Raw genomic sequence first — 27,399 nt, forward strand, 5'->3', positions numbered from 1 at the left:
AGCACTGCTAGGGCTGAGACCAACAAATTATTCAATAGACTCCAACAGGTCAGACCACTTTGTCATTCCTTGGTTTGCTGCATCGCATTATACTACATATATTTTTTTAAAAATCTTGCTACCTCTTCGTAATTATGGCCCTGAACTATTTGGCTGCATGTACTTTGAAAGTGCCAAAATTTAGGACGTTAAAATTTCCAGATCTCATCAGAACATGATGAGCAACTGTGTCAGAAAATATCTGATTCTTTAACAAAAGGTCAAAGGGGAGATGTATTTTGATAATAAGTGTTGAATTCTATTGCATAAGCTGCCAACAGCGAAGAAAACATACTAAACATTAGGTTTCGCGAGGCAATACATCAATATTATATTGATAACATGATGTGAGACTAGAAATAGTCTCATATTGTGGATATTGTAACATCTAAAGTGTTTTCCTGGTTTTAAAGGCTGTATCACAGTAAAGTGATGTCATTTCCAAACTCAAGATTTTACTTATGTATTATGTATTATCATTACTATTATTATTACAATTGTTATTATTCTAATTATTAAGTAATTAATTAATTATTATTAATTATTATTATCTAATTATGTATAGGTTTAAGCCTACCTCTGGTGCTTCCTCAGCTATGGTATCAGTTTGTCAGTTCTCAGTTTTAATAAGTACTCTTATTTTAGTGCTTTAATAAAATACTAAGTCTTGTTTTATTTTTTTAACAATGTGCTTGTGTACCCAATGTTGGCAGGGCCAAGTTTTGCTGAACCCGATCAGCATCATTGTGGCTTCTGGGTCACACTTGGTTAAATTCATCATCAGTGGCTGGTTGTCTTGTTTGCAGTTGCTACAATAAAGTGTTCAATACTCTGATCGGCTTCCTCTCCAAAGCAATGATGACTGAGGTTCATGGATGCTGAAATATTTAGCTAAACTCAGAAGAAGAAAAAAAACGTTTTTTTCACAAATCTGTATCTTTTTTCACAAACCAAGCTGAAATAATTATCCGTGTTGGCCATATAACATAAACCTACAGTAACATAAACTCTACAGTAATGAAGAGAGTCGTGTGTCTCTGAGTTGAGGATATCATTAAAAAGAAAACGTTTAAAATGGGAACTAACAGTGATGAAAAATCCTTGTGACACCAGCAGCTCCTTCCATTTGCAACTCTATACATGTGGCCGCTTCGGAGAAAAAGAATATGAGTCCAACAAGCCACTTAGTATGATATACACATGGCTGACAGCAGAGCAGTGCTTTAAATCATAGCTTCTATACTAAAGAAAACCGCACCCAAACCTAACATGAGCATGTGGCTAAACTGTGCACGAGTGTGCTCACCCTCAACACAAACCTGCTTTTGATCATGTTGTGGTTCTTCGAGTACATAATCCCTTTTAATTACAGTTTGACTCTCAATTAGACAACAGAGCAAGGGCTTAATGTCACTAAAACTGACAAGTGATCATTTGCTCACACACACGCACACACACACACACACACACACTCACACACACACACACACACACACACACACACACACACACACACACACACACACACACACACACACACATTTAATCCGTACATGTTTAGATATGTACTTTGAACTGAGATTCATAGCCCACTTGCCTCTGTGGGAGTGAATTTACTTATTGTATGTATTGCATACTCTGTTTATGTATAAGTTTTGGCGGCATATTTTTTGATCAAAATAGTTATAAAGTGTTAACACATTGAACAGAATAAAGAGGGAGTGACAGTGAGAACGCCTTCATGAGGAGAGAGATGGTGAAAACGATCAGAGAGGAAGTGAAACACCCGACTTGCCATCATCAGATAAGCGGTCTTATGGAAATGTGAGTGGAGACATGAAAAACATACTGCTGAACGGTAGAGGGAAGCTGCTGTTTCAATGACGACACAGCTAACCCCCACATCTTTAGTCACATTTTCCAGGTACAACTCTAAAACCATTGTTGTTGTTTTAGAACTGAATTTGATACTTAAAAATTTTATTAATGCAAGGACGAGAGGATGTCCGAATTCTGCCCAAACCTTCCTGTCACAGCAGAGTCAGAGTGACACACTCTCCTCTCCGGAATGTTGTGATGTGAGGTACACATTCAAAATCTGTAAAACTAATAATTGGATTGATTTAATGCATTTTGATCCATGCCTAATTTACTTAAAGTGTAAAGGGCAAAAAAATTATCACTTTTTATTTAAAAATGTATACTTGTCTTACTTGTAGATCTGGTCTAGTGTTTTATTTATTTAAGTGCAAAATCATTTTGAAAAGTTTCCAGGGCTTGATCCATTAAACATGATATTTAAATATCTATGGAAACTGGCTGACAAGCTGTTACGGACACTGTCAAATTTTAACTATGAGTGAAAATGTGCGACCACTTCTGCGACCTTGTCTTTTATCGTTCTCTATCATTTTCCATCCAGAGCAGCAGAGCGCCTGGCTGTCAGCAATCTTTCCAGGCAGCAGAATTCCAGGTAAGGGAAAAGTGAATGGCTTTACTGTGAACCATCTTGGAAAACGACACCCAATTCCTCCCTAATATACGGAAACCTTTTAAAATAATGCTAATATTTCATGCTTCCTTTGTGTGAAAGTACCGTGGACCTCTGCCAAACATCCAAACTCGGCACTGATAGCTGCTTCGTGTGTCAAGTGCCATAAATTCAGCCGGCGGAGCTCGACAATGCTTGTTCGATGGATAAATCTTGCTGCTCATAAAAGCCATTTGCTCCTTTATGTCTGTCTGGTGTTCAAACATTCACCTCAATCCATCAACACTGCAAACTGCTGTCAGAACACTCCTTACCTCACATTTCCCCTTATCACTGGTTTCTACTGAGAGGAATCTGAGGAATCCTGGAGCTCAGTCTGTTCGCCAACACCCAAAATGACACGGTGAAACGCAGACACATGCTGCTTTAAAAACACAGACTCATTTCTGACACATAAATCGCACAAATTGATTACAGATGCTGGTGCTAACTTCTGCGGTTGAGAAACAAGTGTAGAATCAAACACTGTAATTGACAATGATGTGTGAATCTGAGCTTCGGGACGATGTTTGATAATAAAGTCACACACTGGCTCACAGCCGACCGCCACCTCTTCTTGTTTCAGGACCTATAGTGCAGTATAGGAACTCCACCCAGTGAAACGGGCTGAGTTTGCTGCCTCAGCACTTCTCCATCCAAACGGCTGCGGTTCAGTTAGAGGTCTTGCTGCCTCGGCCCCCGAGATGAAGCACCTCAGCGAGCCAGCAAGTCCTAACTGGGCCCTGGCTTCCACCGCCGGCCTCTGACTGACACCACTGCACTGCCAGAGACATAAAGCAGGATAATAATAGCTGCTCATTCCTCCCGAGCCTGTACCGACCAAACAGGCCCAGATTGTCCAAATCCATATTTAACTGAATGATAAAGGTGAATAGCTCAGTCTGCAGCCTCACTCAAATCAGATCTATGAGTCCACTTCAGCATATTTAGTGGGTCACTATCTTGGCAGGTCATTGATTCTGATTAATTTTGTGACAGCCTTGAAATAAAAACAGTCCCTTAAAAGGAAAATTCCGTTTTTATTCATGACCATGTTGTTATTTCAGTCCATCTTTTCTTCTGGTAATGATGATGCTGTACATACATATTGTGATTGATAGAAACAGCACTAGCAACAAGTGCATATTGGGCATCACTAAACTTAGAAGTGTAAAATGAAGACGGACATTCCCAACAAAAACTGCCGATCTACAGAGGAAGGAGTACAAGCTACATCACCACATGAGCTATCAGTCATTCGAAACAGGTCTGCGTTCAAAGTCAATAGCCCAGAAATCCTTAGCAGCAAACTGATATCTTACTGCAAGACTGTTTCAGGTAAATGTGGTTAAGCTTGCAAACTAGTGAAACTTGGGCATTTGCCCAAAACCCTCCTGTGTGAATGATGGATCTTTGGATATCTGAGTTTTTGGATTCAGCAACCAGCTATATGTATGAAGTAAGGCTGAGCACACTGATTTATCATTACACTCAATTACCTAAACCATATACTGTAACATTCTGCTGCATTGTAAAACTGTGTGTGTCCACCACCAAGGCAAATACAGACGGTTAAAGCTGGACTGTGTAAAATCCCCACAGAGAAATGAATGTTTTGGAGGAACAGATTCCTTAAATTTAGGTTTTTACTGCCGACTGATGCCTGAGTTTAAATTTTTTTAAGTTGAATCTGATTTGGCAGTTTGTAAGGTTGCTCTTAGTAGTTTGCGTCCCAATCATAGTTCAGGAATACAGTTCCTCTTCTTCATGCGTCTTGAAGATGTTGTCAGGCAATTAGCAATCATGTTCAGTGAGGTTATATTTCTGCACTGAATGAGCACTGTTCTTATGGCATAGCCTGACGTGCACTTCACCATAAACACTAATACATGTCCCAGAGATGCAGACCCCCAGTTTACTTTTTCATATTGTCCTTAGTGGAAACAAAGCTTTTGTCTACATTTATTTCAATTTATTTACTTTTATTTCAAAGTCTGCATGCTACTAAGCTACTTTGTGCAATGGAGAAATTTCATAGGCTTATGCTAATAACATTAGCATGTTGTGAGGAAAACAAGTCTGGTATAAGACGATTGTTTGGTTGGTGAACTCTGTGAGTAAAACGGAGCCAAATTTTGTAATGTTACCTTGTTAAAAGTTTCTGTTGTTCCAGGCTTCATATGAGCAGAGAAGAACTCTGTTAGCTGCTAGGCTAATTTATGCAATGTAAAATATCATAGGCTCATGCTTAGCATGTTGTATTTATGATGGAAACTCCCAAACCATGCCACCATATATGTCTGGCTTTCTGTAGTGTTGTCTAAAGGCTGATTTATAGTTCTGCTTTGCTGTAACCTACGTAAGTGGCCTATGAGATTGTTAGCATTTAGACTTATGCGACAGTGTGTCTGTATCGCTCTGCACTTACACCCCCAAAAACCTCCTGTCACGATGATCTAATTGCGACAATATTACACAAAATTGCTAAATTTTACTTTATTATCACTAACAAGGTTCACAGACAAACACCTGTCTTTTGCAATACATGTTACTGACCTTCTGAGAGAAGAGGTGAGCAGAGACAAGGGTGAAAAAAGGGGTAGCGTGTCCTTACACTCCTTTCTACACATTTTCCATCACTCTAGTCACAGTTTTTATTACAGTGAGGTTGACAGGTATGTAATTTTCAGACAAGATAGATCTGCATAATTTTACTGCCTGGGTTTTTTTGTAGACGTTGACTGTAAGGGCGAAGTTTGAAAGTTCTTTATTGTAGTGTAGTATTGCAGTGTTACCATGGCATTGCATCTTTATAATCAAAGTGGTGGTTCAAATGCTAGAAAACACAAAAGAATAATGGCCGCAAGAATGAAAATAAAACCCACATTGTAAAAGAACTGTAATTTCCATGAAGAATATGAAACAGCTGATGGGTTCAAGAGCCTCTTGTGCTTTGAAAAACCTCTTCACTGGATGCCTGAAAAAAATTCCAACCTAATACTGGGAAACTCTGAAATAGCCTCCATATTTCAAGCTTCATTAACTAGCAGATATTACGCAACAACACAGGCCAACTGTTAAAATCTTCTCTGGGGCACAGGGACAGAAGTGTATGAGTTACTGCCTGCCAGGAGCCATTATGTCAGCAGCACACACACATGTGTGTGGGGCCATACCTGTTTTTCTCATTGTTAGGATAGAGAATTTGCTCCACAGCGGGATCTGACACTGTGGTTGCTGAAATCTTACCACCTCTCACTGTGTCTGTGCATGAGTTGTCTACCACTTGTGTTACAGTGTACCAGAAAGTTCAGAAAGTAAAAGCAATAATTGGTGTACATTTAAGAAGCATTATACAAAATCTGTTGAAAAACTTGACAGCAACTCAGCAACTTAAACAGAGCTTGTCTTGTCCTCTTCCAATCAAAGAAACTGTAATACTCATTCTGTGTGTGGAGACAGCACTACAAGGATCCTGGGAGTGGATTTATGAGGTCTGGACCGCCTGCATGGAGTCAAATGAAACCCAACACCGGCTCTGTTCCTTAAATGAGGCCTGAGAACTAAGCACCTCATGTCTGCTGCTACAACAGACACCATATTGACTCTAAAGGTGTCACTATGTTTCAACCAAGATGCTTGTCACATGGTCAAACAGCATCTGTGGCTCTTTTCCTTGTTCTTTACCCCAAGTCTTCTGTTGACTATCAGGAGCAAAACTATAAACGCCTTTGAGGAAAGGTTGCCCGAAAGTTGGCAGCGCTATCATCATTTGAATGCCTACAACAACTCTATGATGGACAGCTTTCCAGCTCACCTTTGATTGATGCAATATTGACAAAACTTCTGCTTTCACACATAGTCGGACCAAGCCTTGTACAAACTTGAGCATGCCCTTGCCCTATTGACCCTGGTTGTACATCAATGATCATCTTATGGTCTTGTTGAAATAGGGTGTAAATAGCAAGCTTTATCTACAAATTAAGATTAATACTATTATTTAATGATATACTTTCCATCTTATAACTACTGTGTCAGCCTGTGACTGCTCCATCTTTGCTGGTATGAAGACAGATGTAGTAATAAAATCAATCAAATGTTTTAGATGTATGCCAAACTGCTTTGTTGTGCTAACGGATTGCTTAATCCTACAACTGCAATGTAACATAAGTTCTTTTCTTTTTTTTATGTTCTTTTTTAAAATTTAATTAAAATTTTTAAAGAAAGTACGCAACTAATATATATGAAATATGAAACTGTAAAAGGGTAGTATCTAGTTAAAAAAAAAAAGGTAATATAACTGATGTTAAAGATAAAGGATGGGCGTTCCATGATAATATCCAATTCTTCAGATGGGTACCACCTTGCAGACTTCATATCATGTGCCTTTAAACTCTTGAACTCTTGAATTCTCCCCCTTAAATTTCTTTCCTAAGCAGCCTTGACGTTAGAAATACAGCTCTTTTCCACATTGACTACATCACATATATATTATGTCTCTGCTTGTTGTAACACTTCATTGAAACTATATGACGCTTACACTGAATGAATTATTTAACCCGCCATGTTTTCATGGCTGCACTATAACATCATTTAGAGCTTTTCAAGCTGTCATGTGATTTTGTACACACTCTTCATTATATACACATTTTCCCACAGTTTTGTTTAACACATTTTATATCTCTCGAGTCCTCCAGACCCTGACTAAAAGTTAAAACAAAGTTTTGTGTGTTTGAACTATGCCTGGCTTTATAACAAGCATTGAAGCAAATAAGTGCTCCAACATACTTTGACAAAGTAATATACAAGTAACTTGCATTGTGTTTTTCTTGGTCTTCGGAATAAATCAGACAGGAAGAGCTTTTCTCCGTAGCTTATTATTATTATTTACACTAGTATTCAACAACCGTACAGGAAGAAATCCACTGTAATACAAGGATATTGCCATGGTCACATGATTTCATTTGTCATTTATGAGGCAGGTCTTATATAATATATATTAATATTAAAGGACTCAGTTCAGGATCGCAGCCAAAAGAGCTTAATCAGGTTATCCTGACATACTTACATATGACAACCTGACAGCAGACGGGCTTAAAAGTTCAGAGTTGTTATTTGTTTTGGTACTAATCGCAGCAAGTGATGAGTGGAGACAATGAGTGTACTGTAATGCTACCACAGCATTCACATTGTTATTTAAAGTGCGCATATTTCTGTTGTGGGTGTGTGTGATACATTTAAAGGGGCTGTGCAGGACACACAAAGCATGTATTTGAGATCTGGGAAAAAAACATGGTCATGTTGTGCATGTTTGTTTTTTTTGTATGTTTCTGCAAACCACAGATACTTTGCATTAGTATGTTATTATGCTGTGGATACATTGAAACTTTATGTTTCATCAACACTATTGTTAACATGTAGTTTAGGCACAAAAACACATATCATTTCATATCATATATCTGCTTTTGGGGCACAATCCTTTTTGGAAAAGCAGAAATGTCTTGGAAAAAAAGTTCACTCTTGTTGGCATTACCCTGGCAGGAAAATCACCTTTGTTTTGGTCGAAAACAAGTGGTTCTTGTGCCTAAAAATCCACTTGAAAAACAGCACAGGTTGCTAAAAAAAGGTGCTGGGAAAGTGACAGCTTGCTACAAACTCCCACGTTTGGTGCCTAAAAAGAAGCTGGAAACAACAATGACTCGCTAAATTACAAGCAGTTTTCTTGTCTGTGGTCTTGTTCGGCAGTAGTCTGTAGCTTGGCAGGTGTCTCGCCTAGGTATAACGCCATCCACCATCCCCTTCATCTCCCAATTACAAAGCCAGCTTTTATACTAGCTTATGTCACTTCAGAAATGTTGATATGGTACTTATTATACATGTAAATGCAAGATATATTCATTCATTTTGTTGAAATGTACAATGCCGACATCTTCTTCTTGTAATTGGGCTGTTTGTGCACATGGAGGGCTCAGAACCTTGTATTACTCAATGATGGCTCTAACTGTGGTTTTCAAAAACACACTGCTTGCAAACTAGTTTTCCTGAAAGGTAGCAGGTTTTCTAATGTCCACCACTGCTCAGTCGAGGCCCTGTCTGTGAGAGCAATCAAAGGACGCTCTGTGAGACTCATGAGATCACTAACTCAAGAAGTGGAGGCAGGTCACAACACTTCATCACAAAGCCACAAGGAATGCGTTCAACATTACACGCTGATCATATCTTAGTGTGGCAGAGTATCCAACGATGGAATTGTCCTTTAAACTCAATAAAGCTTGACAATGCAAAACATTATTTAGTAACTAGGTCAGTCAGGTATGCCTTTGTCACTTTAATGACCTCAACAGGTGGGTTGACCCTGCCTGCCAACAGTCATAAAAGGTTACCACAACAGCCGCCGTCATCATTCACCCGAATCACTGAAGCCATTGTTTGAGCTCCTCATCCAATGACGACAGGAATGATGACGTATAAGAATATGCAGCAGAGTGTGTTTCTGGTGAATTTCTTGCACACATCTCACTGCTGGAATGACAGCCATCCAAGGCAAGAATGAAGTTTTGAATCCAGACTCTTGCACATGCACTGTATATGCTCTCAAGCACAGGCAGTTGATAGATGCTGAGGTGTGGTGTGTCAACAGAGCTATTTTTAGGGGTTGATGTGGGAGCTTTTGATTCTCACCTGCAGTCTAGATAAAACAAAAACAGGCCTGTCAACTGCTCTCTTATAATCTTACAGGTGCAAATGCAACCCACATTTTGCCACAAACTAATAATTCGTGCCAATTCTACCACGCTACAGGAACTCTTTCATTTTTGCATTCAGTTTAAGCTGTTTGCAAATAAATCCGAGCTATTGCTTTTATCCAGTGTGCCAAATGGTAAAATTAAGCGTTCAGAGGACTCTTACTGGCAATAAATAACAAACAACTGCTCCACTAACCAGCCAGAACACAGTCTGATGCAGTATCAGGATGTTGCTTGGGGTCAGAACACAGATAAGAGCAGGGTTTATTTGATCAGTGTCTTTCCTCTTTTTGCATGAACACAAAGATAAACCTTAACCTGAAATGTATTTCAGTGTGTCTGTTAATGAGTGTGCAGCACACACTCAATGCTCTGACTCACACAACCCGGTGCAGCAGCAGCGGCGGTGGTATGCAGCACTCCTGCTTTTCACTCTTGTTTGTGTCGCACAAGAATAAACTTGCAAGTTTAAAACAAAAGGATGATCAATCATGTAGTGACAGTACGTGGCAGCACTGCAGGGAATGCGTGTACGTGACTCCCAACAAAGCCTAATTTACATTTGCCGTTTTTGATACATGGGAACTTCTGATGGTGATCTCGCTCTGTCAATCAAACTGCACCGCAGAAATGAACAGCCTCCAAATCAAGCCACTGTCAGCCACAGGTATGTCAGTGTGATGATCATATTGTGCCAAATTAGTTGATTAATTGACTGGTAGTAAATTAAAAAACAACAATTTTGACAATTGATTAATCTTTGGTGTCATATTTCAGACATTGTAAGATGCCAGTTTCCTTTTGTTTTCATGCATATTTTCAATGTTAACATTATCTGATTAATTAAAAAAGATTATCAGTGGAAAAAAGACTAGATAAAATAAACAGCTCCACCTTGGAACTCAAGCAGAGGTGCCTCTGGCCAGCCCGTTTCACAGCTGCCAACAGACTGATAGCTCGTAGTTGGAAATCACTCTAACCTGTCAATATATGAGGACGACTTCTGGATTTTACCCATAAAGATAGTGTGGAACACTTGGAAGGTAAACCAAGCTAAAACTGAAAACATTTGATGCTGGGAGCATGATACTGTAAGAAAAGAATCTGGTCTCCTATGAAACCAAATTTTTGTATGTGTATCCATATTTAAGACCTCACTCATTTTCCCCTCATTCCTAACCTACATGTACACGTCTGTACTGTTTTGATTGAATACAAAATGATAAAAACAAGAGGAATATTTGTTGCAGTCCCACAACAGAGTTGAGCTCCATCATCAGTCTGGCTGTCCGATGGAGTCTGATAGAGTCAGTATAGGTGACAAAGGGGGCAACTGTCTGTCTGCTTTTCCTTATAGGAGAATAATCTAGCTTGGAAGGGCATTCCTGTGTTGCCGACCAATGCTCGTTACATCACTATGACTGAGACACAGACGTAAGTGCAAAAGGGCCAAAAGGGCGAGAAGGTGTGCTGAGAAAATGACAGTGAAGGAGTCATGCAAAACACTGATGGGCTAGAGAGAGAGATAAAGACAGTTTGAGCGACAACTTCCCATTCATCACCACTTCTTCTCCTCCTCTGCATGAGAGGTTGGACAAAAAAACCACAACGCTGTCACTCAACTCGCAGCAGTTTATCCCCTGCAGGGACACATGAACTTGGAAGAATGACAGCGGGCTGCATTAGCAAGGACACGCGCATGTGCGCACATGCCTACTGACACACACCAATGCAAATACGTGCACATACTGACTTCTACACAAATATCATTGCTGCAGTCGAAAACTAGATCTACATGAACAGTTATTGCTTGCTATGCAAACTGAGACAAATTAGGATCGACAACAAAGATTTCAGGTTGAAGTTTAAACAAAGAGAAAAGAGAAAATCTGTATCAAAGAACTTCTGTAGCTCTTACTTATCACATGTCACAAGTTGTACAGTAACTCTCTAATAAACTGAACTTGTATTTTACATTTTTATAATTCTTGGGCCATATCAAACTTCTACATTGGATATATTATGTTACTGGGTGTATTGAAGGAAACTGACTTCTTAAAGACATAATTTCTGTATTAAAAATCAGAGTATTAACATTAAAACTAAATTGTAATTCTAGATTCTGCATTAGAACATCTGTCACATGCCTTCTTGTGGAATCGTGTTTACTTTGCTTACAGAGAGAGTCCACATGTGATGGAGTATTAATATCAGCTCAGTGGAGATGATTTTACATTTCAGGGGTACAATATGGAGATATTTTTTTGTCTATTTAAAGCTGGATTTTTCCTTCTACATATTTGAATTAATGGGTCCCTCCAGTGATTTTACACGTTACAAAAGATCAGTGTACAGGCCATGGTGAAAATCCTCTGAGGCTCTGGTGGAGCTTCATGAAGTTCAGATAACGGCCTTGATGATGTAATGGTGATGTCATCAGAGTTATTGTGGCTTTTCCTGGGAGACTGAAAATTTGAATGCATGCAAATTTTAATGACGAACTGGGGGTATGGAGTTTGAAAGGCACTGATGTTCACCAGGCAGACAAGGTCCAACAATAGTTTGGCCTGCTGATTTGGGTGGCTCAACAAGAACGCCAACAGTAGCAGCTGCATTTCTGCTTCCAAGACAATTGCAGCTTGAGACAACGGTAGCTAAAAAAAACAAACAAAAACAAAAACTATAAGGAACTGTATGATGAGCTGTGCTCACTTAGGCTATCTCAAGTGAATCACCATGGCCTCAGTGTATGATTTGTAAAGAAGGGCTAGCTAATGAAAGCATGCATTTCAAGAAGAGAAAGGTGAGGGAATTTTTAAGACTAAAACCAAGTTTGCAACCTTGTTAACATGTCCATGTGGTATATTTATATGCTTTGGGATATATCATGAGAGAAATAAGCAATCAACATCACTGCTGAGCATTTCTACCTTGTAACTGCCATGTACCAGTGACGGTCTCAAAAACACAGATTCAGACAGCCAAGGTTTCATACGTAACAGATTTAAGAAAACCAATCTAATTCAACTTGCAGGTTGGGGCTTTTCATATCATTAATATAACACCATGGCCAAAGCAGGTGTAGCTTTTGCACAAGTTTCACTTTCACTCCGACATGTCACATCTGGCGAATTAGATTTATCCAACATTAGCAACACATTAGCTGTTTGATTACGAAGTCAAACCAAAGGCTCATATTTTGTATTACTTTTTACAAGCAGAGGTATGAGCAGAGCTGAGGATGAGTAGGTAAGCTTGAGCTTGGTGAATTTGCATATTCATAGATCTGTGCATGCTAAGTGAGGCAATGGTTTAGATTTACATCTAAGTGATTTTAAGGCAAAATGGGATTTTTTAATGAAAAAAAAATCTAAACATGTAGTCTTGAACATGAAGAAAGATGAGTTTTTAGGCTTTAAACAACACCAAAGATGAGTTTTTAGGGTTTAATCAATTTTGCCAGATATAGTAAAGATGGTAACAGTACCAACAGTCTGCACACAAAAGCAGTTTGCACACACTGGAAAAACATTGATTACCAACTTAAAATTATTACTTCAATCCTTAACAAATAAATTAAGTTTTCTCAACTGAATTTCCAAGCAGTTGTTTTAGTTGAACTTGATAACTTTGTTTGAAAAAAACTTAATTCCTTAATGCGTTACCAATTTACATAATTATTTATGTTAGTTGGAAATTGTCTTTTTCCAGTGCACAAGACTGTACTCCCATCAATATTTTTTTGAATTACCACAAGTTGAAATTTCAAGCTTCATGCTCTTCATCAGAGGTGAACCTTGGGGACCTCGGTGGTAATTAGATTTAGTATTTATGGAAGCATAATGTAATGTGCACACTGTGTTTATTCATGAATTCTTGTCCAACACCTAGTGTTTATCATCTGGTTGTGCATGCTTTTATAATCTTTTTGTATTAACAATACAAGGATTACTGGTAGTTGAAGTTGATTTTACTTTTGTCTTAAGAAGGGCTCACAGTGTCAGTCTCCAGAAACCTCTGCATTAGGAGGAGGAGTATAAGCATTTTTGGCGTTGGTCCCACAATAGGGAGTAACACCCAGGATATGTTGGCCTATGTTGCAGCAATTTTGACTCTCTGACTTCACGTGCTCTGCAATACGAACTTACTGTAGCACGCCTGTAATGGCTTTTGTAGTCTGCACTTTCCTTCTGTCTGACATCTGCTTTTCTTGACTTCTGATGTCGACAGCTAAACACAGGCACAAACCCCTAAGCACAAGATTACTCCGCCTAATTCGTCTATTATAGCATACTAATTCACACAAGAATTTTAGGATTTCTGCCTCCATTAACCCTGTTCATACACAGACAGTGATCATTTCCAGCCTTGTAAATCGCTCAACAAGGTCTAAACACAACCGTGAGAACCAGACAGAGCAAAACATCTGATCGCACTAGAAACATCCACGGCCACGGTGCTGTGTATCACCTGGCAACCACAACTAATCGTGACTATTAGAGCAGCTGTGATGCACCTTTGCAAAAGCTCAGGCAGAGGCCACTCACCTGAGCCAAACCTCAACGCTGGCAGGAACCCACAGGCTGACAAGTGTGACTGGCAGCTCCGCAAAGCCAATACAATGGAAACAAATGGCGGCCTTGACACCTGGAGCAGTTTGAAACTTACCTGCAACTTTTTTCAAAACAACCCTGACAGCTTCAAATCAAATGTCTTTTGCTGTCATATGTGCAGAAAATGGTGGTAGCTTTATTTTTTCTTTTTAACCCACATGTTTCACATCTAGTAAACAGTTCTCATGACCACAGACAAACTCGCCATCACCTCTGCAGCCTCAGGGCGTTGTATCCCAAATAAGCACAGACAAGTGCATGGTTATATACAAAGAAACACACGCTTGCACCACATGTGAAGCACACCTGCACATTTAACCTCCTCACACCCCACCCTGGTTGCTTGCCCCTGTTCCAAGGGGCTTGGGAGACAAATGAGCTCATGTCAGACACACACACTGACAGGGATAATGATAAATTACATATATATTAGCACACAGCCCGCGGTCTTACTCCTTTCACAAACAGCCACACACACACACACACACACACACACACACACACACACACACACACACACACACACACACACACACACACACACACACACACACACACACACACACAGAGAGGCCCCACACTAGTCCAAACTTTCTTGAACCTAAACAACCAACACAACACACAGAGTCTTAGTCAGCTGGTTTCTTAATGCACAACCACACTCATGTACACACACACACACACACACACACACACACACACACACACACACACACACTACACGATGACAGGTATTTCCACTTCAGGAGAGCCACAATGCTGAGCTGTGAGCGCAGTGTCAGTCACTTCCTGTCTGAAGGAGTCAGAGGTTAAACACTCTTCAGTCTTTTTAACCCCTACCACAGAAATGAAGAGACAGTGAGACAGAGCAGAGAAACGGCCTCCCGTAACTGAAACCTTTTCCCTCTCCTTGTCTTTAACCTTCGTTCCCTCTGAGCCACACAAAGTCATACAAACTGCTGGTTATTCTCCTTCATTCACTGAAAAACTGGAACGTCAGAAACTTTTTTGGCTTGAAAAGCCAAACTCAAACGTGAATAATCAATAAAGTGTTCAACAAAAAGAACAGCTTTATAGATTAATATACATACCCGTGAAGTACTCCATGGTAGCCCCATATCAGGCTAAACAAAAAGCATTCCCACTTTTTAACAGCCCAATTAAATGTGAAAGATTGGATATAAATCCCTCTTGGAACTGTACACCGCTTTAATATTCCTTTTCACTGGGAAATACCTCACAGTACAGAACCTAAAGATGCTCTTACTTCAGTTTCACTGGGATGTTAATGTTGAATCAAGAAACCATTTGCTGGTTTCAGGTTCTAAAATGTCACGATTTTATGCCTTTCTGTTTTTTATCACTGTAAATTCAATATCTTTGGATTGTAGACTGTTGGTCAAAAGAAATTGGGCAGTTGTAACTTCAAAAAAACTTTTGTTTTTTATATATATTTAATCTTACTAAATGGAAAGTCTGTGTGTTGTTTTCTCAACAAGTGTTCATCTGGTTGACTTCACACTTGGCAGATGTATTGCTGAAGACTGAAGGAAGTGCAGTGTCGAGTGCGAGCTCATGAGATCAAAGGGACATTTTTATTTGCAGTGCATTGTGGACTGATTTTAAATTGTATTAAGAGTGGTCCCAAATTAACTCTTACACTGCTAAACAGCATGCTGGTTACAGCTCTCCACCTCTGAGTGTCTATAGTACACTCGACAACAGGTGAAGAAAGAGAGAACAGAGATGTTACATTGTAGCAAACTTAAATATTTCAAACACTTATCTAGAGGTGTTTGAAGGCCCATGACAACAATGTTGTACATCTAATAACCTAAGTGTAGACTGTGCAGTAATATAACTATTTCTTTTTAATGATTTCTTTTTCCTATGCACCTATGGAGTAGACAATACTTACTTTAAAAATGGACCAGCAAAATCTTATAAACACCTTATCATATGATGCAACCCAATACAACAACTACACAAACTCAAGCAGCCTCCTAAGTAATCTTAAAAAAAATATATAGAAAAAAATCAATGACTCCATATGTCAAGGAGGGCAGATTTATTACAGGGCAGTTACACTGTATTGCATCACAATCTTTCAAATTAACAATTAATTTTCTCTGACACTATTTTGTGTTATTCTGGCCGAACTTGAAACTGTTCAAAATCCCTTTCACAAATTTCATCAGCTAAATAAGTCTTTAAGTGGAAGTTGCAACTAATTTTAGCTGTATTGATGTAAGTTGCCTGATAGGATAGGTAGTCATTAACACTAAAGGGTATATTATTCATGTATCACAAAAGCTCTCATGAAAGACACCCAACTTCTTTGCTGATAGGTTACCGTCAGCTGATCTGACCAGTGCCTGGAGTAGTTTTCAGCGTGGATTCAGGGTTAAGATCTTCAATGAATCAGCCGACATGCACAAAGAATAAAGACCCAGGTGTGTGATCGCTTCTTCCATCGCCCCAGCAGTCAGTCAGCAGGGCCTTTTTGCTAATCCTCCGCTATCACTCAACTGGATCTCAGCTCTAATCTCGCCAGGCCAAAGCTCAACAGAGGGGCGCTCATGGCTTTAAACTGAAAACCTGACAGCTAATCTCGGCCACAACACCCCTGGGTAACCCTACACCCTCCTTGGGGAACAGCCACAATACCCCTGGGCCACAGCGATGAGAGAAAGACCTCCCAAATATCAGAGACACTTCACACCTAAAGTGATGGAGGGATAATATGATAATATGACGCTTTTTTTAGTTTGGATGCTCACCATTTTTATAAACACAGGTAAAGGCACGCCTGTCTATGCACAAGCTGATAAATAAACACTTTTAGCTTCTTATTCAGCAGAACCAGCTGAGTTTGTCAATCTAACACACGCCCTCATTATTAAAGAAAAATTTGTCACGGTTGCTTGCCTTAATGCGAGCACCCATTCAACACCAACTGGCAGGATGCCGCCTACATTACTCTTAAATAGGCGGACTGGCTTGTTTCCAGCTGTTTAAAAGCATACAATAAGCAGCCCGAGGCTGTCAACTGGACCTGTTACAGCTGATAAGTGTGTGGTTGCAGACACAATGACCGGCAATCAGATACATGCAGGGAAAACATGTTACATTCATGTTAAGGTCAGGTGTATGGGACAGGAAATATGCACTGCGCTGTGTCATGAATTATATAGAAATATACAAATTACATATTATTAGAGTAGGCCTGCAGTAGTGAGTGTAGTGCGTTGATATGGTCTGAAGGCCTGCCTGATAAACTGCACAGCAAGCAAAAAATCAAATACGAACTGAAACAAATGGTTGGCAATAGGATAGTAGAAATTATCTGTAGTTATGGAAGCATGCAAAATGACCAGTATGGTCCTCTGGTTATCATTCAGTGACAAGATAGCTTGGGCTGAAGTCATGAGGAAAAACCCTTTTGTTTTGTGCACCATCATTGCAGCCGGGTAATAGAGTATAGAGGCACTTTGCACCGTTTAAAATCACCAATAAAAGCTTCTGAACCAAAATCTTCACAACTGGACACTTCCCGGTTGAACAACAACCACAACCACAATTACATTTTTACCTGATGTAGCAGTGTATGTAATGTAAACACTTCAGTTAAATGCCTGGAGCAGATGACCATATAAAGACATAAGCTTATCTCGAAAGTAGAAGAAAATATTGGGTATATAAACAGTAGTATAGTATAATAGAGTATTTAAAATGGTCTCAGACTTCACAGGGATTACTTTTACATACATTTACCTCATTATTTGAAACGCTGGCCATGTTCATTATGAACATCTGAGAAATGTAACATCATTTATATGACAGAATATATGGAAAAGAGTAATAGGTCCCCTTTAAAAGAAAAGCATTTTTAAGGCTTTCATTTGATAGAATGTGGTAGTAGTTGACAGTAAAGTGAAAAAGGAAAATCATGAAGAGAGAGAGGGGGTGATGAATTCAGGCAATGGAAATTATACATTTTAAATCACTCCGTCAAGGCAAACTAAAAACAAAAATGCCATGGCTTATTGTGTTATGTTGAAATAAAGTAACAAATTCGAAAGAATGAAATTACTGATCTAATGTCCTAGCTTTTTCAGAGCTAAGAAATTGAAAAATGTGTCAGCTAATGCAGCTAACTCTTAAGTGGACACACAGTAAGTTTCTTCAAAGACTGAGACAAAGAACTTTTGGCAACATTGACTGTGTATCACTAAATAACGAATAAATAATATATTAAATTTGAATTTGAATCCTTCTATTATATGTCTTTGTAGCAAGTTTAAATATATTCCATTAAGAAGATATTAATGCTTAAATTTCAGGCCAGTATATGACTTAAACCAAGACAAACACAGGGAGACACATGACTTACCACTTCAGTAGGACGGAAGTATTTGGGGTCCACCTTCACATGTACCACCCCTGTCTCTTGACAACGGCCAACTTCCTTCTCATCCTTCCCCACCCACCTGGAAAGACACAAATCTTAGCAGGAAGGAAACATTTTCCCACCGCAGCTGGAAGGCTCAGCTGTCCGCTCCTGCGTCTTCCTGATTACTTCTTGTGCGGTTTGTTTCTTTAACGTCTCGTGAAGACAAAACATGTCACCTGTCTTTTTTTTCTGAAATCAACACAGTAGTCACACACACCTTCACCAACATGTCAGTGTCTTCCAGGATACAAGGGAGGTGAATGAGAGGTGAGACAGAGGAGGGGACTGAGATGTGGCTTAACCCAAAAGTTTCAATTATACCGCCTCAGTCCAACACGGAATACCACTGCCTGCCTGTACCACTGCCTGCTTCCTCAAAAAAAAAAGAAAAAAAAAAGATTTTTATAACCTTGTCTTAAATTATGTCATCATCTTTACATATTTAAATTGTTCATCCACATTATTTTGTAGATTCTCTTGACTTGGTTTATTAACTTTAAGTAAGAAATAATAATTAAATCACTAAATTATTACAGAGCTCTCCAGAAGAAGCACACTGTGCATTATATAGTATATATATAGTATCTCTGTGAGTGCATGCTGTGACCTTTATGTTAATGTGACGACATTCAAATCAGGCTGGAAAAGTGTTGGAAGTGTTATAAAAATGTTAGTGGGTACATCCTATCAATGTTGTGACTTTTAATAAGCGACGGGGGTGTATTCATGATACTGTCCATGCACACGTAAAGTTGCAAAAAACACTGACGTAAATGTCTGAAATAGTATTGTGTACGTCTATGTGCACTCACACAATGGTCTTCCCCACATGTTTGAAGGCCTTCTCCACAAACTCCCTCACACTGTGCACCTCCCCCGTCGCTATGACAAAGTCCTCCGGCTCCTCCTGTTGCAGCATCAGCCACATAGCCTGAAAGACACAGAGGGACAGAGAGGTTAAACCACTGAGAGATCATAGAGACAGTTCAGCACTCTATGCTGGACCGTGCCCAAGATGGTCCTGACAGACAGGAAATGAACCTGCGACCTCTGAGCGGGGCATTCGCCCGTACCTCTGCCCTGACGTCACCGCAGAGGCTCATGGGACAAATACCGTGGGAAAGGAGGACAGTGTACTCCCACAGGCCCACTGTGCTGCTGGCACACAAACGTACACGTGGCAATGAACGCACATGCACCTATACATGCAAACACATTTTCACACAACTGACATGGTCCAGTTAAAGGGATGAAACATTTCCAGAAACAAAAGTGCAGCTGCATCAAATTTTGACCAAGCAGCAACCTCCCGGGCTGAACAATGAAGCCAATATCAAACACTGCAGTTCCCCTAGTGGCCACTTGAGGCTTGTCCAACAGCGAGTCAATTTCCATAGAAAATCATGTTAAAATGCCCAATTTTACAGCAGAAATTAAAGCGTTCACAGCATGGTACAAAAAAATGATTTTTGTCTCTATAGCTAATTTCCTGATTCATGACAACTGAACGAGGGGTAAATTTTAATGACACTCACCCGTTTATATTTTATTAACGCTTAAAGTTATGCATAATGTAGGGCGTGGCTGTGTTGAGGCTGTCTGAGGAGAGTGTCCTCCAGCACTCAGTCAGATCCACCCCTCACTACTCCACCCCCTTGTCCAAATATGGTCACTTCTGGCTCAAAAAATCCAAGATGGCGACGACCAAAATACTTAACTCCAGGCTTAAAAACGTGAGTCAACAAACCAATGGGTGAAGCCATGGTGGCTATATCCATTATTTTTATACGGTGTGTGGTTCTGAAATACATTTCTAACTATGCAGTGCAGGCACTATTATGATTAGCCTATATACTCCAGTGAAAGCTGATAGTCTGAGTCCCTTAATGGACCCAGAACTATATTAAACTGCCTGCGAGGCCGTCTGTGCGTGGTTCCATAATATTTATGATGAACCAGAGCCAGCAGGTCATAGCTGCAGACCTCTGGCACGTCTAGTCTGATTAGAAGAGACTTGCTGGGGACACAGACAGAGACAGAGAGACAGACAGACAGACGATCAAATGCTCACATGCACTGACATGTATATACAGTAAGTGTGGGTATGATTTAGATTTGATTGATTCTCCTTATTGATTTCACTTCTGTCTGGTTCAGATTATTGGTAAACTATTTGAGCAAGAAAAGAAACCAAAGTATATTGAAATCTAAATCTTTTTTTTCAGTAGATTTGCATTGCTATTAACAGTCATAAATGTCAACATATTCTGTGACTCCTCAGTGTCACCCTTTTAATATCTTAGACATTAGTCCATGATTCATGATCATGGAACTGCAGACAGAAAACTCAATGCAGACGTAACACGTCCTGTCAATGCCTCAGTCTGAATGCTTTTGTTATGATTCAGTTACATCTTCTTGTAGTTACAGTAACTGACACAGTCTACATAAAAAAATGGACATTTTTGCACATGGTTCAGTTTGAACTATTACAAGAGGAATAATGAAGAAATAGCTGAAGTGAAATGAGTAGAAGAAGAGATAAATGCAACAAGTTCTTATGGATATTTGGTTGAACATTAAACCTCCAAAACTTCATGAAGCTATGTAACACCTTTTACCTCTTCTGTCACCTCTATTACTAGGTCTGGCCTATTGTCAGTGTGTCCCGCCACACACTGCTGCTGTCTGTTCTCTACAGCAGAAAGGTGGATATGTGTGGAGTTAGTTTCCTCTCTGTCTCTACAGAAGTAACACAAACACTTTGCCCTGTCTCGCGCTCTGAGGAACACATCAGCACAGGTTACATGCTCTACTTGGATTTAGTGTGTGTGTGTGTGTGTGTGTGTGTGTGATTTTTCAGGTGTGTACATGTGTTCTATCCAGCCACATCAAGATGTTTTGTGATGTAGTTGGACAAAGCCGGGACTGGCTGTCTCCCTCTGCACATTTAACAGATTCTCTGCTCCCTGTGCAGTAGTATTTCTAGGTGTGTCTTTTGCAACTGACAAACACAAAAAGATTAAAAACCAAACCTCCCAGTAGCAATCCCTACAAGCTTCAGTGTATATCATATCCCACCAATTAAGCACATAATGGAAACATCCACATATTCAATTTACAGCATAAATGTGCTCAGTGACTGGCCATTAGATTTATTTTATTAGGTATTAGGTATACCTTTTTGCTTTAGAGGGGTGCTAGAGGAAATGTCAGGGATATCAAAATAAATCCTATGAGGGGCAAGAATATCTTCAGCTAATTTAATGTTAACTTTCTGAGATACTTTTTAATGGAATGCTTACCTGGCAGTAGAGCCAGATACGGAGACAGAGGGTCACAAAAATCATTAACAAAAAAATAAAAAATCTTTCAGGGATCATAGATATTGCAAGCAGCATTTTTATTTTAATTTTGACAACAAAAGCAAATTTGGGGGTCATTAAAATAATGAGCATTTATATTTAGGGGACCATGCATATTGATAGCAAATTTCATATCAAGGATACTTGTTCTGGACCAAAGAGTCAGTGAGAAAATACTGAAAAATCATGGTATGCTGTAAAAATTATGTGCATAGAAGTACTGTATGTGCCAATTGTGGTGTTGTATAAGCACATGCCACACACACACACACACACACACACACACACACACACCAGCGGTGATGGAATGCTCGTCCTCAGGGAGGCGAGGCCATCCTATCTCAGGATCGTTCAGGGTCAACTGACCGCTCAACACTGATGGCTCCCCTGAGCCTGACCTCTCACCCTCGGGCCCCTGATGAACACACCAGATTCTCACACTGCCACATGAGCCAATAATAGCACCTCAGTGTATGACTGACAGCAGAACAAACGAATCAAAGCATGTTCAATTTTCCACGACCAGTGCACCAACAGAATCTGTGTTTCCAATTGTTTCCACATTTTGTGCCTGTTATGTTGTCAAGAGAATTAAATTATCTTACAAAACCATGTACATCTTTGCACATGCGCTTGCTGGAGATAAACAAAACAGGGATCCACTCATAGATATGACTGCACAGGAAACCTTCAAAAAGAATCGTAAAAAAGAAGCGCATGAAAAGTGGTTTTTTTTTTTCCATAAATGATAAAGCAAAGCAGCATTCCAGCAAGTGAAGGCCAACAAGTTCCTACTCCTAAAACAACTAAAACAATAGGTCAATTAGCTGCTTCATGTATTGACAGATAAACAACAAATCAACCTTATTTTTAGTTTTTTAAATGTATTAATTTTTTTATTATTTTATTCCATTTTTAAATTTAATATGCATGATACTGATAGAGAGCATAACACCTAAACCTAACACTACAGCAAAATGGGAAACCTACGTTGACATTTCTTCTTAAATGTCAACATAGAAATGTATAGACTTGCTGCTGTTCTCTGATTTTTTAAATAAATATCTTTGGGTTTTGGTCAATAAAAAACAAGCAATTTATAGAAATTTGTATTTTTTTCAATTTTGGGACCATTTTCTAGATCAAGCAATTGCTCCAAAAATTATATTTTGTCATAATGAAAAAAATAATTAGCTGCAGCCTGACATATTACACTATAACATATAAGAATACATAAACAATACAGGCCATAGATCTAGCCTGAGAATTTAGTCAGTGGTCAATTCACATTCTGTCATTTAAAAATAATTCAACCTTCAACCCCCTCAATGTGTGCAGAATTAATTATCCACTGGAAACGATAAAATATCAAACACTGACATCTACACTGTGACTCTGTTTTGATCATCTTGACTGGCTGATTATTTGAACTTGTAACGAAGCAGGCTCTTTCCCGTTTCCTGATGAATGTGTGGCCTGTAGTAAACTGGAAGGCCGCGATGATGGGAGTTGGGAACTCGGCTCGGCTCCTCTCGCAGCCAGAGAAAATGTTTACTGCAGGAGCTGAGTGATATGGCCTCTGCTGATTTTTAACCAGGAAATGTGATAAATAATATGATGTGTATTTTTCTGCTCATTGTAGTGGGAATAAAGCAAAATCATGAGAGACTGTGGTACATTCTTCTCACCCTGTTAAAGGATAACAGCTAAGGGGAATGTGCTGGCTTCACTTAGGGTATTCCCACATTTAACTCATCTTTTTCTCAAACTATTTTACATCAGCCAACCCTTCCTTCACTTCTGCCTTTTACCTTTAGCCCCCTTTCTCCTCTCTGCCCCCCTTTGCTTCCCCTCCTCCGTCCCTCAGTCTCTCTCAGGACTGCTCTGCTTCATTAGCTATCTGATAAACAGCTCAGGGGCTCAGCCCTTCACACTGAACCCGCACCTTCCTGTTCACATGGCCACAGGATGACCCCCATCACACACTCCACACTCGACCCCAGCTCAGAGACAGATACTGACCCCTGCAACCACCCGCAAACCCTTTACCTGAATTATAGTCTCTCTCTCTCTCACTCTCTCACACACACACACACACACACACACACACACACACACACACACACACACACACTCACACACACGCACACACACACACACACACACACACAGTTAAAGAGCTGGTGATCAAAGATCATTTGTTGTGCTTTGTTCAGAGACTGTAGAAAAACATGGATGTATTTATTTTTTGTGACAATGACAATGGTTATATGCAAAAAATACTCATTTTTTTTCTTTTGAAAAGACAGTATTCCTGCTAAGCTGTTTACATGGCTACTGACAATGAACATTTCATGAATATTTCTGTTTCCATGCAGCCATGCATGCTCTGATTAACATGCCCTCACAAGTCATTTATCTGGACAAAATATAGAAAAGTGGTATGACTGGAGCTGTTTTTGCCAATTTTACTTCTTTGCATCTTAATAGCATTTTTTGGAACACAGTCTCCTCATTTTATTTATTTAACCACCTTCTGGAAAAGGTTGATGTTTCAATATTTGCACATAGGAATGCTTTAAAATGTGTATTTTGATTTATCTCTTGTTGCCTTCTTCCTTGTCAGTTTGACTGCCAGGGGCCAGATCATTCAAATACAGGCAAACAGTCGGTTCCAAGTCCAACAAATGTTTTTATGATCAAAGTTGAGTTGTGCAAAAATAAATACATCATTAACTGTAAATACATGAATAGGACTGCTTTTAATTGGGTTTACAGGCTTTTTATACCAATATGATGAAATATGTTGATCTGTCAGATAATCAGCCAAAAATAAATTCAAATCTGCTGTAACTGTACTTGATATGTCAGAGGATTTTATCCACACCGCACAGTACATAGTCATTTTGCTAATATTGTCTGTATAAAACCTGATTTTAGTTCAGAACTAAATAAGTTTGTAATATATCTAGCTTTTCATTTAACTTCAGTTGCTTTTGTGATTCCATTTGACACTCACTTCCAACATGGTTACAAGCAGTTAAGCTTTTATATGTTCTTACTGGTACTCTCATTTTCAAAATGAAACACAACTTTAAACAGAAGTCACCAAAACATAATTTATAATTACATCAATAAGGGAAAAAAGCAGCAACTCTTCATATATCAGCAAATCGAAGAATGCACCATCTGGTGAAAATGGTGACTCTAATACAGTTTGAATTTTCATGGCTTCAGCACTCAGCTGTGGTGGCTGCCACTTCTTTTTCTCTGAAAGTGTATTATATTTAATCCTTTCCATATGCTTCTGTCAGATAGAGCGCAGATAGAGCACAACCAAAGCTACTAGGCTGCGGGAAAATCCCTGGTACAAACCAAAGGCAGCCTGCTGACTCAGAATACTTCTGTATAGGTCACACAGTGCACTCTCACCGCTGTGATACCAAAGGCTGCAAATGTGCTTTTTCAGGCATAAACTCTTTATTGCTTATACCTAATGTGCTGATGTGAAAGTAAAAGAATATCAGATTTCATCAGTCTTTGTAGATTAATTTATCCTTGATGCTATTATAGAACAGCATGTCAAAATAAATAAATATGCAAGTTTGTTGCTCGAAGGAACTTCAGCAAGGTGGAGACTTTTTGGCTTTCAAAACAGAGCACACCAAACTCCAAACCACAGCTCAAGTGATGACTTATCATGACCTCCCTCCTCTGCAGCCAGTTGACCCCTCCGTCCTCCCCATCTCCCCCCTCCGTGTCTCGCCTCCCTCCTGGCGTCCCAGGCTGCTAGGGCCCCTCAGCCCTCCGTCTCTGGCTGCTTGACTACAGCTGACATGTGGAATGGCTCACAGTAAACACTTAATAGAGCTGCTATTATGGTCGCAGAAAGCCATCAGCCCCAATCACTGCCTGCTAATGCCATTAACCCCAGGGTTTCACACACACAGATGCTTTGTGGACGCAGGTATCCACATGTGGGCAACTACACATACAAACTTACAGCCTCACCCACACATGCAAACATATGACAGAGCTGCTTTTATATGAAACCACAAATGCACTTCTGCAGGGATTCATTCAAATTCCTGCACAAATACAAACAGAGCTCTACGTTAAACATTGAAAATTACAAACTATAAATATTCTAATCACTAAAGCCACATGAACCTGTGTGAATAATTGCAGATTTGCTGACAGTGTATTTTCACAGAATATATATCATGGGCCCTGATGGTAGTGCTCAGAGTTCTAGAGAAGCTGCAGGTTCACGTCGAACAGAGCCGGCTTTTCCAGATCATTAGTAGCTTAAGAGGTTCTCAGCTCTGTTCCACAACATGCTTGCACAGCTGCCAGACAAGAATGTTAAAGCCTGAAAAATAAGAAGAAAAGTGCTCTGATTTTGGCATGCAGGGCCAGAGGGAAGCCTTGAATTGGAGCAGATGCAGCTCCGGCCTGCCAGCCCCACCTCTTACCACTGATAACTAGATGAATGACCTGCACTCACAGCTATGATATGAGACATTCATGCATCACGGTGCAACGTCACATTTGGGCGCAAACCTGGCCTCGGTCATTTACGTCATAAATTGGTGTTATCAGCTGGTTTTTTCGGGCCCACATCCATCAAGACGACTACTTCCCGGATACACTGGCAATCATCTGCAGCCATCTCATACTGAGATTAGGCAAGTAGTTTTGAAACTATGACTCAAGAATGACCTAGACCCCCAAACTGTCGGCACAGTGAGACCAGATAACCTCTTACTACCGCACATGTTTACATATGACTATATTTAACTCCAAATGCATCAGATTTCTAATTATACACAGCTCTATTTACATCACAACAAGTCAGAGGAGGACAAAAACCCTGGGTTACTTCCTCTACATTCTCATACAGATCTCAGTCTTGACTCCAGTTTCAGTTTTTAGAACTTGGCCAATAGTTAAATGCCAATCTTATCCTTAATCAATGGACAAATACTTTGTATTTGTTATGTAGCTTCTTTTTGTCAAATACTTCCAGAGTACAATGTACAAGCTGTCATGAAAATATGCTGCAAGACCTTGTCCATAGTAAGGAGTCTATTAATTTTACCACACTAAATCATCATGTTTGACGCCTAAAACATTGGCCCATTTATTCAAAAAGCAAAGTGAATATTGTTATGATGTAGTTTATGTGAGCAGAATTTTGTGTTTTGCATTGTGTTATTTTTCCCCAGAGTCAAAGTCTATTGTCAAAGCAGCTGATAACAGCCATCAAAAGGCATCTAGCTGTCTTAAAAGTGGACAGAATTTTGCTAAACTCAAAGTTTTTCACACTAAAACAAAGACTATAATTTTAACAGGTTCCAAAATATCTGCACATAAATCTAGGAAAAAGTGCTTAAAAAGAGATATGCCCTGCATATGCACAGTGATATACCAGAGTTTACCAGTGAGGTTTACCTGCAGAAATGTTGTTTATATCTGTCTACAGCCTGGATTTGTCTATAGTGGTTCAGTTGTAAGCATAGTAAAATATGTCAATTAGATTACACCTCTAGTATGCACATACACTAAAACACAAAATAAGTGAAAATGGAGGGTAACTTGAACTGAGTTAAGATCATTTAAGACGTTGTTTTTGAAAATGTGTCACTTAAAG

At 39.5% G+C, this 27,399-nt stretch overlaps 1 protein-coding gene across 2 annotated transcripts in view; it reads right to left on the minus strand.

Moving 5' to 3' along the window:
* gmds (GDP-mannose 4,6-dehydratase) overlaps positions 1 to 27,399 on the minus strand; it is a 203,255-nt gene that overhangs the window by 26,152 nt on the left and 149,704 nt on the right. The window contains exons 8-9 of one of the 2 annotated variants that reach the window (XM_042512148.2): positions 19,194 to 19,312; positions 18,322 to 18,418 (exon numbers count right to left, since the gene is read on the minus strand). The exons of the other annotated variant lie outside the window; for it this stretch is intronic. Of the exons in view, the coding sequence (XP_042368082.2) occupies positions 18,322 to 18,418; positions 19,194 to 19,312 (216 nt within the window). The remainder of the gene's footprint in view (positions 1 to 18,321; positions 18,419 to 19,193; positions 19,313 to 27,399) is intronic. 2 annotated transcript variants of the gene reach the window in all.

Source organism: Plectropomus leopardus, chromosome 5 (genome assembly GCF_026936395.1).
Source record: "Plectropomus leopardus strain MGB_pleo_1.0 chromosome 5, ASM2693639v1, whole genome shotgun sequence".
NCBI lineage: Eukaryota > Metazoa > Chordata > Actinopteri > Perciformes > Serranidae > Plectropomus > Plectropomus leopardus.